The 13,351-nt window shown below is 44.8% G+C and overlaps 1 protein-coding gene across 6 annotated transcripts in view; it reads left to right on the forward strand.

The window, feature by feature from the left end:
• The window catches only part of CACNB4 (calcium voltage-gated channel auxiliary subunit beta 4), a 225,686-nt gene that overhangs the window by 182,601 nt on the left and 29,734 nt on the right, over positions 1 to 13,351 (forward strand). For all 6 annotated transcript variants that reach the window (XR_013228081.1, XM_077320034.1, XM_077320039.1 and 3 more), the window contains 2 exons: positions 6,010 to 6,119; positions 7,548 to 7,699. Coding sequence is in view for 5 of the 6 variants with exons in the window: in XM_077320034.1 (XP_077176149.1) it covers positions 6,010 to 6,119; positions 7,548 to 7,699 (262 nt within the window). In the remaining variant the exon portion in view is untranslated. The remainder of the gene's footprint in view (positions 1 to 6,009; positions 6,120 to 7,547; positions 7,700 to 13,351) is intronic.

Genomic DNA, 13,351 nt, shown 5'->3' on the forward strand with positions numbered 1-13,351 from the left:
GCACACAATCAGGGCAGTGGAGACTAAAGGTAATATATCAGTAAACACTGTTATTCTACCCGGCCCCTCACTGTCTGAACCCATGGCAAAGAAGCTTTTGAAAAATTTGACCAGGCTTTAACTTCCATTCCACCATCAACCTAACTATGAATTACTCTACACAAATAAACTCCCTGGACACCACAGTACGGATACACGAGGGACACTTAATTACACCGCTAACTAACTATGAGAACACTCATCTCTGGGGAGGACCAAGACTGTGAAACCCCCTGGATTCCGACACGACTGTATTGTATTGTTCCTGTTCCCTATGTTTCATGTGAAACCGCCCTGAGCCTCATGGGACAGTGTATATAAAGGTAATAAATAAAGATATGGAGAGCTGGAATGAATTCATACAGGGACAGTTAGGAAGTATTATAGTATACTAGCTTCAAAACCCATTCCTAAGAATGAGCCTTGAAAGCCTCCCCCCCCCTCCGGCCAGGCAGGTTAAGGCGGCTTTGAGCAGCTTGGACTCCAGAGCAACTTGCAGCCGGATCAAATGGGGCAGGCAGGGGCTGCCCAGCTCGTTAGCATGCCCGGGACAGAGCTCCTTAGCAGGCAGTCAGCAGGCTGGGAGGCCCCCATTAGCAGGTCCTCCACCACGACCCTTTGCCAAGGGCCCTCTCCCCTTGCCTGCTGCTGGCTCCAGGCACTGAGGCACATCGGAGAGCAAAGAGGCTAGAGTCCAGGGAAGGAGGGTGGGAGCTAAAGGGGCAGGGCCAGTCAGCTTTGCTGGTTGTACCCTGATTGGCCATATTGCAACTCAGACACCCAGGACACATTCCACCCCCTAGGCTGTTTCACAAATATTAAGAGGAATAATGGCTAAGGATATTTATTACAGTTTAGACCAAGACAATACAAAAGCAATAAAACATGGTATAAATATTTTTTAGTCTTCCAGTCTTTCTGTATTCACAGCTAAGGTGACAGGAACAAATCTTTCACATACTATCATTATATGCAGATGAAACATTTCTAAAGGGAAAGGTGCCCTCCCTTTGAGCTGTCTGTCTATAGAGGTGTTGGTTCTCTCTGGTAACTTCGCTGTTGATCCTGACAAAGAACTACCTAAAATTATTTCTTTGCATCTTATTGCTCAGCTTCCAAAACAAGCATATATCTTAAGTGTGGGACACAGAGCAGGTGTTCTGTCTCTGCTGCTGTCAGATGTCTTTTGGAACAGCATATGACTATGGTAACTGGATGTCATTGTTTTCCTATAGGAAACCATGGCAACTGTCAATGGCAAGTCAAGGGTTGCTATGAATAAATCTTTTGTGAAGTGTATTTTTGTATCATACATGGAAGATACTGAAGAGCCTCATAACCAACAAGCATCAGCTAGGCGCAAAAATGAGAGTTCATCATAAGCAGGTCTTCATGAAACCTATACAGAATGGGTGTCTTGCTCAAGGCTGAGGTCTGGCAGTTAAGACAAGGAGCTGGAGTGAGCCAGCATGGAGCAGCAGCCTCTCATCTGGAGAGCCAGGTTTGATTCCCTGCTCCTTCACATGCAGCCAGCTGGGTGACCTGGTGTTGTGTATGTGGGCACAAGAGCGATTCTACAGAGCAGGGGTAGTCAACCTGTGGTTCTCCAGATGTCCATGGACTACAATTCCCATGAGCCCCTGCCAGCATTTGCTGGCAGGGGCTCATGGGAATTGTAGTCCATGGACATCTGGAGGACCACAGGTTGACTACCCCTGCTACAGAGGACAGAACAAGTGGTCCATGGTAGGATTGGGTAGACCTGGACTCTTAACTGTTGCAGCCACCGCAACAGCCAATCAGTTTAAATTAACCAAGGGGTCTGTGCCAATGGTTCACCGCCCTGGCCGGCCCCATTGTTCTCATTGTGTGTATATGCTGGGATCTTAGGAGGGTTTAGCGAAGTGAAGTCTTGGTGCTGCTTGTATCATGTATGTTCACAATTAAAGAAAGCTGCAACAATTCCAGTGTCATGTGGATCTTGAACCCATATATTTTACACCAGCAACCAAAATGGGATCACAATGCTAGCAAGCTGTGCAAGTAAGCGATTTGCAACTGGAATCACTGCAGATGCGGGGTCCTGCCGACCGAGGAGGGACAAGTTGCCACTGCAGAGCCCCACCGTCTGAACAGGGACAAAGCCACTGAATTTCACTGGCATGGAGCCCCGCCTTCCAGGGGGGGGGAGACTAGCTGCCAGCTGAATCTCTACCCAGTCGGTGCCCAGACTTCTGGGGACTGGACCATCTGACGGCTGCTGGAGAGCAGACTCACTCAAGTAGGAACCAACATGGTTACTCGAGGCTGCCTAGAGCCTTTTATTTTGAATCAGCCGTCCAAATGGGAGGAATATGTTCAAATGCTGAAGTTCCATTTCCTGGCCAACAACATCTGGGAACAAGATGTCCAGCGCAACATGTTCCTGAGTGTTTTTGGGTTCGCCATGTTTGAGCTTACCTAGGATCTGACTGCACCTGCCCGCCTCAAGACCATCACATTCATCAACCTGATTGCCTGGCTAGATGGCTACCTGAGACTGAAGTCCAGCACCATCGCCAGCCATCACATCTTCTACAAGCATATCCAGAATGAAGGTGAGACTGTAGCTGAGTTCATGGCTGCCCTGCGGAGCGGTATGCGGTTCTGTAATTTCCATGACACTGAGGAAATGCTGCAGGACCGCCTGCACTGTGGCCTCCAAGATGAACGCACGCAGCACTGCCTCCTTGCCAAGAGAGACGACAACTTCAAAACAGTACTTGAGGAAGTCCTGTCTGCTGAAGCTGCCGCCTCAGACACAAGGGAGGTGCATGGCCACAGCCCTTATGCTCAGCACTGCCCACGAGCAAAGGGGGTCCACCATTAGGCCATCTCTTCCCCAGTGACCAGCAAGAGTGATGAGGAGGTTGACCAAGTCGAGGCCTCTCGACACTGTCAGTCTGCTCCTCACGCCTGTGCCAACTGTGCCAGCTGTCAAGGCCCACATGCACGCCACACATGCAAGTTCCAGGACGCCATTTGCCAGGTGTGTGGGAAGACAAGACATATCACCACAGTGTGGCACTCAATGGGAACTACTGGGCATCTTCGCCCCTCGGGCGGCCCCCCACTCTTTTGACAATGCAGAAGACCCCCAGAAATGCTGCTTTGGAGGGATGAGAGATTCAGCTTTGGATGAAGTATAGAGCTTCCCGGGGGGGGGGGGCACTGAGCAAAAATCACATGTCTTGCAGCCATAAAACACTAGGTGGGATCCAAACCTATGTATATATTGCAACTCAAAACATTCTGAGGTAGTTCATAGCACTGAAGCAAGTAAACAGTAAATAGCTAATCTTTAAACAGAATAAATATAACAATATTACTGCAAAATATACTGGGAAAAACAATAAAGTGCCCTATATACTTGCGTATAAGCCTAGTTTTCAGCACCTTTTTCACAATGAAAAAGCCCTCCTTGGCTTATACACGGGTATATACGATAATTGAAATAAAAGCCTGCTCCAGCCAGCCAATCATTGCTCTGGCAGCTTGTAGGACATCAACAGTTTGACTGAGGGACTCTGATCTTTCTTTCCCTTTTGTCTTCCCTTCTTCTTAATCACTTCTTCCAAACTATTATTTTAGTTTCTGTGGGTGAAAAGTGGGGTACAGAAACCAGCAGCAGCCTCTTGACTTTTCTGTATTTGTTGGGGGGGAGGAGGCTGGATGGGAGAGCCTGTGATGATGGAGCATTTCCCACCCTCGGCTTATATGCGAGTCAATAAGTTTGCCCAGATTTTGTGGTAAAATTGGGTGCCTCGGTTTATATCCGGGTCGGCTTTTGTGAATTAATTAGTAAGTAGTAACATTAGAACTAAATTTTGAAGAATAGAACAATTTATGAAAAAGGTAGCCAAACATTTATTTGAGGATGGAAAGGTGTACCAAAGTTTTAAAAGATGTCAGAGCTAGCAGAAACAAGAAACAGCAAGAGCCACAATCAAGAAATCTGTAAATTCCTGGACAAAAAGAATCTTAATCTGGCCCCAAAGGCTAGACGCCACATCCAAGACAGTCTTTAATAGCCTGTCCTTTGAGAGCTACCTTGGTGTAGTGGTTAAGAGTGGCAGCCTCTAATATGAAGAAGCAGGTTTGATTTTCCACTCTTCCACATGGGAATAGGTGGTCTTTTAGGTATCCCTGTCCTAGATTTTAAAAGCAAGAACCAGCATGTTGAGTTGAACCTGGTATCCACTCTTCAAGCTCTGGGGAAGATATAAAGTCTACCTGCTGCATTTTGTGCTAATTGCCATTTCCAAACTGACTTCACTCCACAGACTATATGGCATTAATCTAACCTGGAAGCAATCAGGCCCCACTGCCCAAGGATGTAGATATTGTTATTGGGAAAAAAATAGTGATCTGGTTTTGGGGCTGGGGAGTTTGGGAGAGCTTTTAAATACTACTTTTTTATAGCAAGTGTTCATTGTTTTGTATTTTTTTTAAAAATGAAACTGTGGTAATTTTGAAAGAACAAATTCTGCTGATAGAAAAGCTGTATTAAAGATGTCCCCTCTCTTGGCTCTAGAGAATAAGAATTGATATTTAATCATTAGTTCACAAGGACTGTGGCTAGCCATGAGTGAACTGGGAGTAATTATACTGAAAGCAGAGAGGAAGAAGGAAAATTTAGAGACAGTTGTCCTAAAAAAAAAACTCAGCAGCACTTTCCCCATCCAAAGCAGGCACTGTTGTGGGCATTTGTGTCAGAAAATCACAAATCAGACCTGAGAGGACAATTATAATACAACAGAGTGTTACCTACATTCTTCATCACATGTGAGTGAAAAAACTGTGTCTATTCCAGACCAAATAGCGAGTGTAGAAACAACATGGAAATCACTCTCAATGAAATTCAGTCATGTACTGATATAACTATTGAATAAAAAGGCACTCCTCCCCTGTTTTGTGTTACCTTTGTATAGCGAGAGATCTCATTTGAACTCCCACTTGGTTACATGAGAATTTCTCCTTCTTTATTTGCATGTGTAGGCAAAGCACTCGACATAATCATTGCTATAATGTCAAGATCCCTTATTTAAAAAAAAATAACATATTGTGTTTCTTTATCTCCATGGAAGGTTGTGCTGCCATGCATGTGAGAGGCACATATATACATAGCTGTTTTTAAATTATGTTAAAGACATAAGATATAAGAAGAGCCCAACTGGATCAGACCAATAGTCCATCCAGTCCACCATCCTGTCTCACACAGTGGCCATCCAATTCCTCTGATGGGCCAACAACAGTGGTAGAAACTCAGGCCCTTCCCTGACATTGCCTCCTGGGTTAGTGTCTATGAAAGTAGGCGTTCCCCTCGGTCACCGTATCTAGTACTCTGATATATTTCTCCCCCAAGATTCTATAGAATCCTCTTTTAAAGCTGTTATTTCTGTGGCTGTCACTATATTCTTTGGCAACAAATTTTTATCACTGTGTGATTTTTTTTGGGGGGGGGAGGGGGAGGTTGTAAAGGTTTCCTGTAATGGAGGCCAGTTGTCATTGCTCAGAATTTATTTGCTTGTTTGTTTATTCAATTTATATCCCACCACTCTCCATGGACTCGTGGCGGGTCACATAAAATAATATAAAATCCCCAATAAAACCCAATCACCCCCCCCCCAATAACAGAGCACAAAAAATGGCAAAATCTGAACCTCCCTTATCCACAGTCAACTATCATACCAGGGAGGGAATTTGCAAGGTGACACTGTGTTGGCTGGGGGACGGGCCACAGTTGTTCCTTGTCCTGGCCTCATCCAAATGTGTGTTTACTTCAGTAACTGCTTTAACTTGTTGATAAACAGCCAAAGCCAGCGTCTGGTGGATACATTTCCTTCTGAATGTAAAATGTTGCAAATGCCATAGTGTTATGTACAAAAACATTGACAAGTTCTTTGTTCTGTCCTGTGTTTTTCTTTGTAGGATATCAATAACTAGAGTGACAGCTGACATTTCCCTTGCAAAGAGGTCTGTTCTTAATAATCCAAGCAAGAGAGCAATAATTGAGAGGTCGAACACCAGATCTAGTTTAGGTAAGATGTCAGCACATCGCATTCTTACACGTGATTCCCAATTTTGGAGGAATGAATGTGTCCCAATTCAAACCAAATGGATGATATCCTTGCCTTGAGATCTCAACCTTAGTTCCTAGCCCCAAGATCAAACCCTTTTTCTACCTTTGCTTTCCTTTTCACATCTCCCTTGCAAGTAAATCTGCCTGTATTTCATCTTACTTTCTATGTTTCTTGTTCTCCAGTGAAATAACTCCTCAGTGTGAATCCTGTGTAAGGACCTCTGCAAAATGATGTATTGTGCTAATGTAGGCTTTTTCAGAAGAATCCCTGCATTCCTGTCTATGCAGTTTTGTGTTGCCTGAGGTCAGGAATAGGTTGGCAGGGAACAATGAAAAGGAGGGCTGCACAGAGCTCTTGGCTGGAAGTGCTTGGCAGGGTTGGTTATTGGGCAGGGCAGGGCACCTGATAAAGTCCTTGTGTTCGACACAAGGCTGAACGTCACACCTGATCAGGGAGTTTCATTCTTGAAACTTATTTCCCAGGTATGTGTGGACCCGATTTGAATCGGTACTGCAGTGCCTTAGGAGAAAGCCTTCCTTCCTGTACATTTTCCAAACTTGAAACAGCCACGGAAGCCACTATTTGCTTAGCAAATTCAATTTCCTTAGTAAAGCAAATAGGAATTCCCTGTGGGTATTTCAGGGACAGTGGCGTGGCAGTCTCAGCAGTGCCCGATATCAGCTCGCCACCTGTACCCAGAGTGCCTGCTCGTGGCCCACATGGGATGGCATCACTGCCATGGCCAACCACTCCCTCAGGCAGTGGCAGTGGCTCCAGGAGGCAGGCAGGCCACAAGGCTGGCATCCTCCAGCTGCGGCTGTAGGGGACAGCCAGGACACAAGGTGGTTGCCACAGTTTCATTAGGCAGCTGGGCCACGAGGCTGACCATTTCTAACTGGCAGCCACAGCTCCATGGAGCAACTGGGCCATGAGGCAGGCAGGGGCCCTAGTGGCAGGTGGCAGCTGGACTATGAGGCCTGCCTTGGGGACCAGGATGCAGCCTCCTGCAGGCAGCCCTGCAAAGGTAGGTCATCCAGGAAGAGTGGCACAGCCACATAGCCCTCTGTCAGAGTGTTCCCAGCAACAGGAAAAAGTCAGTCCAGACTTGTTGCCAGGCAGATCTCTCAGTATGCCTTTTCCTATTGGTGGTAAATGCCTCCACTGAGGGCCAAGAGCCTCCAGTTTTAAGGTGTGCATCATTGCGGCCACAAATCAGGAATTGTTAGGGCGGGGGGAGATAGGTATAGTGTAAAATAATTACACGAACGAGACAATGCAAGATAAAAGGGAGATTTATGATGCATTTGTGGATGGGTTGTTATATGGCAATGTAGCTATTTTTACTTGCTTTATGGCAATTATGATGTCCTCGTTTTTATTTTGCAGCGGAAGTGCAGAGTGAGATAGAACGAATTTTTGAACTGGCACGGTCTTTACAGCTGGTTGTTCTAGATGCAGATACAATCAATCACCCAGCACAACTTATTAAGACATCCTTAGCTCCGATTATAGTTCATGTTAAAGTGTCATCTCCAAAGGTAATATTCATTTGTGTAGTACATTTATAATTTGCACTTTTAATGTTGAATACCTCCTTTTCCTCTCTAAAGAGCAAATTCTCTCCCTAATGTGATTTTCCTTTAGAACGAACAGTTCCTCTTTTCCAGTTAAAACTGGGCTGTGTTGTGAGAACACTGCTGATCATGTACAGAAAGGAGTATCTTAGGACCCTCACCAGAAATAGCTCAATCACCTTTCTACTCTGCCTGAACTTTGTGCAATGACAGCACAGCTATCCTTATCAGTACGTGAGAAAGACCCACCCAGTTCAAGAAGAGTAAACTCCATGTCAGCTTTGGCTAATGAGAGCTGTGTGTGTGATATGCCTTGCCTTTGTTGCCTGGTAATCCTTAGGGAGCACTCTGTTTCCTTTTGTGGACCTTTTTGGTCCACAAAAGTAAACCTGGAGGAGAGAAAGTCTCCTCTCCTCTCTCCAATTCCTCCTCTGGCTCTGCTTCTGCTTTTCATCTTCCCCATCTCCTCCGTTCCCGCGGTCCTCCTCCCTTCCCCCTCACCCAGTCACATTTACTTCTGTGTACTTGCTCATCTAATTGGTCTTCTCTCCCCTCTCCTCTCTCTGCCTGCCCACTCATCTCTTGGTTCCCACTGCTGCAGCAATCGCAGAGACACAAAAATGCAGCAAGGGGGGATATGAGCCAGGGCTGACTCAGGTTTCTTTTCCTTGCCTGCTCCAGATGGCCATTGCCAACGTGTTTTCACACATCATTTTGGGTTGCTACAGCTGCCCAAAGTCTATTGATTATTATGCAATGTCTGTTCATGTGCAAATGTTGCTCTTATTTGGGGTTTTCTTTCTCCTCTTATTTTTTTAAATCAAACTTCCACTGGCTTTGCGAAACTGCAAACAGTAACCATGGCAAGTCTTTGACTGTCAGGTGTAAGAATGGTCTTGGCTTCATCTCTCCCCCCCCCCTTAATTCTGCCTTTACCAGGATAAGTGGTCCTAGGAAACATTACAGATAACATTCAAGTGTCATGCCAATGATTGATGCCAACAGATCACACTACTGGCTGCAGGCAAGCACCATAATGTTTGTAAGCTGCTTACCAGTGTCAGCCATTCTTAATGGCTTCTGCTAACGAGATTATCCATGCATTTGAACCAGTGTGAATTATAAACAACTAACAATCAATCTGAGCTTCAGCTAGAATATAATATAGAAAGAAGCCATGGTGGCCTTGGCCTGATTATTTATATTTATTTGTTTATATTTGAATTTGTTGAACATCCCTCCCAGCCAGGCCAGCTAGAGATGGTTTACAATAAAACCCATAAAACAGAATAAAAGTTACACTAATAGCAGTGTAATCTCTTCCGAAGCCACAACTGGGTACACTAGCGGAGGGACCCAGATCTTCCTAGCTCGGCCTCAACCAAATACCTGGTGGAAGAGCTCCATCTTGCAGGCCCTGTGGAACTGTGGTAGCTCTAACAGTGCCCTCAGCTCTTCTGGGAGCTCATTCCACCAGGACTCATCAAGGCCTGGCACACTTCCTGTGGACCGGGAACCACCAACAATGTGCAAAACAAAGCGCCCTGTGAAGGGCATAAGGAGTCAAGTGGTCCCTCAGATATGTGGGCCCCAGGCCACAAATGGCCTTGAAGGTAAGTATCAAAAACTTAAACCTGATCTGGTACACGATTGGCAACCAGTGCAGCTGCCTCAGGACCTGTTGGATATAGGCCATCCAAGGTGATCTTGTGAGGACCCTAACAGCCACATTTTGTACCAACTGTAATTTCTGAGTCAAGGACAAGGGAAGGCTCGTGCAGAGCAAGTTACAGAAGTCTAATCTGGAAGTGACTGTTGCATGGATCACTGTGGCCAAATGCTCTAGTGCAGGGGTAGTCAAACTGTGGCCCTCCAGCTGTCCATGCACTACAATTCCCATGAGTTCCTGGGAATTGTAGTCCATGGACATCTGGAGAGCTGCAGTTTGACTACCCCTGCTCTAGTGTATCCCTGTTGTTTCTCCTTGACCAATTGATGGTGTTCCTTACCACTGACTGTGGCAGGCTTTCTCATCTGAGACTTTATGAAACCCTGGGGTTTCTTGCCGACCTTGGGGTTTCTTGGCAACATTGGAAGTGTTTCGTGAATGGATGAGAGTTAATTTTAATATATTTTTTAAGTTTATTAAATGTTTGTTAGGTGATATGACCACATCTGGTCATGTCGAACTGCCTCCCCCATCCTCCCAAAATGGCCAACGATGGGCCTAGAGGGGTGGGAATCAGAGGGGCCCTGAGTGGACATGTATACAGCTTTGCTTCCCAACCATATTCCGCACAATTGTATCACTTCTGAGGTTTCTCAAGCCTGAAGAATGTTTCAAGGGTTTATCAACGGTAAAAAAATTGAGAAAGCCTGAACTATGGTATCCTTCTTGACCACCTGACCAGAATTATCTTCAGAGGCACTGTTTTTGTAAGAGAACCAGTTTTTTTCTGGAGAATAGGTTGCAGATTATGGTGCTGTGAAGTTTTGTTGGCCTGTGGAGTGCCTCAGGTGAATAATCTTGGCTTATTGGTCTGTGGAGTACCTCAGGTAAAGAATCAAAGAAATAAAAATCAGTATGCTCCCACAAATAACTGTTGCCCTGTGCCCCTATTATTTTGCCACCTCTCTGTAGGTACTACTTCTCCTCATCCGCATCCCTTCCATGGTTTCCTTTATTGGGAGAGATGTGTTCTGAGTCATGGGGGAAGTGCCTGATGATCGGCAGGCATATGATAATTCACAGCACATCATATCAAATGAGCATGTAGACCAACTCTTGGTGTTTCTCCAGTCTAGCTGTTAAGGGCTTTTGAAACCAACTTGTCCCAGAGTGTTACCTTACCCATGAATTTATCAGGAAACCTAAGTTGTCCATCATCTTGGCTCCAATCCAAAATCCATAATATATGGATCATAAAACTGCCCTTCCCTACAGTACTATTGATAAGATTATTGTGATGATATATGTGAAACATTTTGGAGATTCAGGAACATTGTTATATTCATTTCAAGCTGCTCCCATTGTTACTGAGGCCTTTCTCAACTTTTTTGCTGTTGAGAAGCCCCTGAAACATTCTTCAGGCTTCAAGAAATCCCAGAAGTGGCACAATCATATAGAATATGGCTGGTAAGCGTAGCTGTGTACACAACCCACCCCTCCCTTCCCACTCCCTCCAGGCCTATCATTGGCCATTTTGGGAGGGGAAAAACAGGTCAACATGACCATATTTGGTCATATCACCCAATATATTTTAACAGATTTAAAAATTATATACAAATTAATTTACTCCCACCCATTCATGAAACCCTGGTTGAGAAAGCCTATCTTAACCTTGTAATTTTGTAGAATAATTTTTTTCTGACAGCATTCTTAAACACAATCCATTTGCATTGTGGCAAGCTCCATAGATATACATCATCATTGAGCAGGGGTTGGACTAGATGGCCTGTGTGGCCCCTTCCAACTCTGTGATACTATGATTCTATCCCTGACAGATGTTTGTTTGGGGGTCTGTTCTTAAGAATGGACATGTTCCAGTCCCTTCCCAGCCAATTTTACATTGTGGTAGAGAGCTATCCATATGCTGCTTTAGAATCTAGAGCAGGAACAAAATCGTTTTTTCTCGGGTGAAAAAGGGAAGAGGAGGTCCCCTGTGGTCATCAACAAACAAGCCTATGCTGGGGATTGTAGAGTGTGCACTGACAAAAGTCATGTGAGATTGGGGCTGTAGTAAGGAGGGAAATGGTATGAGATAGCAGCAGGAAAAAACTGAGTGGATCAAACCTCTAAGAATTTTCCTACGCATTAGCAGTCATTCCCTGACTTCCAAACCAGCATGCTGCTTGCAAGACAGGAAGACACCTGATTCAATTCTAGTTTCCAAAATCTTACCCTTCACAGTGAATAGCTATTATGCTATTCATAAATCTGTAATTAATAATTGATAACCAAACATATTCTAGGATTCAAGGATAGGGCAGCTACATCTTAGGAGTGGAACAGAGTAAGTTATTGAAAAGGAAAATAGTTTTCAAACCGAGCCTATCTTCTTAGAAGCCTTTAATATCTTAATGCACACTTGGCGTTCTCAGTGGCACTTAGCTACCTAGATGTTATCAAACATTCCTGTGGCGTTAATCATTGTGCCAAGTAACCTTCTCTGTGGAAACAAAAGGAACAGTACTCAAGGTGGAAGACCAGCAAGTCTTTGCAATATCTGGGGATGCTATTTTCTTCATCATGTCAGCCTGAAGTTCCCAGAATAAAGCTCTTTATACTATAATTTTCTTCCATTGTTTGTTGAGAAAGCACTACAGCACTATTAATTCTACCAAAACTAGTTCTAATTAGAAACATCAGGTAAGAAGAAACACATAAGGCAAGCAATTAAGATCCATAAGTGTTTAAATAGCACCCTTAACCCAAAACGTGCTTTGAAACTAATGTTTATTTGTAATATCTGTAATTGTACAGCCAGCTGTAGCTTTGTACAGGCCCTGTCTGGCCGTACCTGTGGCGAGGCTGAAGTTTTTATAAAACTGTAGGGAGCTTATCCTAACATGCTGTACTCCTAAAAGGAAGTCCCATGTTATTCAATGGGGCTTACTACTCAAATAAGTGTTTCTGAGATTGAAGCCGTAATATTTAAGAATTATAATGATAAGCAAATCACCTATCTTTTGATCTTTGACCCTTAAAATGAGGGTAAATTACTCCCAGAGTCATAACATTGTGTGTGTGAGAGAGGACTAATTCCAAACATAGGTTTCTAATAGAATTATTGATACCAAAGGCCAATATTGATACCAAAGGCCAATATTAATGTTGCCTTTCACCCTATATCCCCCGCAGGGCTTTACGCTCTGCGGGGGCTAACCTATTGGTCATTCCTGGCCCCAAGGAAGCCCGCCTGGCCTTGGCCAGGGCCTTCTTGGTCCTGGCCCCAACCTGGTGGAATGAGCTCCTGGAAGAGCTGAGGGCCCTGCGGGAATTACCAGCATCCCGCAGGGCCTGTAAGACGGAGCTCTTCCGCCAGGCTTATAGCTGAGGCCGGATGGTAAGAAGATCAGCCCCCCCCCTCACAAACTGGCTGTAGAGAGTGTCACACCCCCCCTCCTGTAGTTGAGGATGCGGAGACTAAATGAGTAAGATTAAGCCATCATTGTTGCCACTATTGTAAATTTATTGGAACTTATTGTTATTTTATGGTTTTTAGGGGACGGGGTTATGTAAGCCGCCTCGAGCCTTCGGGGGGAGGTGGGGTATAAATACAATAATAATAATAATAATAACAATAATACATGCAGATACATGTTAACTATACTGCAGGGCCTTTTTTTAAGCATGAAGTATGATTTCTGGGGCTGGGTAGGGGAATGATATCAGCAAATCATCAGGAGGTGGAGGTACTTCATCACTTCCCCTTTTCCCTATTGGCTGTTTCTCTGTTCCAGATTCCCCCCCCCCCCTTTCTCATGCTCCTTCACTTCACTTGGGCAAAACACATTTGGAACTTCATGGTTCCAAGACATGCTACCTGGCAATTTGGAACAGAAAACTGAATAGGCAGGGAAAGGATTAGACACCATGTATTCTGCCAGTTCTGT

This window comes from Paroedura picta, chromosome 2 (assembly GCF_049243985.1).
Source record: "Paroedura picta isolate Pp20150507F chromosome 2, Ppicta_v3.0, whole genome shotgun sequence".
NCBI classification, from domain to species: domain Eukaryota; kingdom Metazoa; phylum Chordata; class Lepidosauria; order Squamata; family Gekkonidae; genus Paroedura; species Paroedura picta.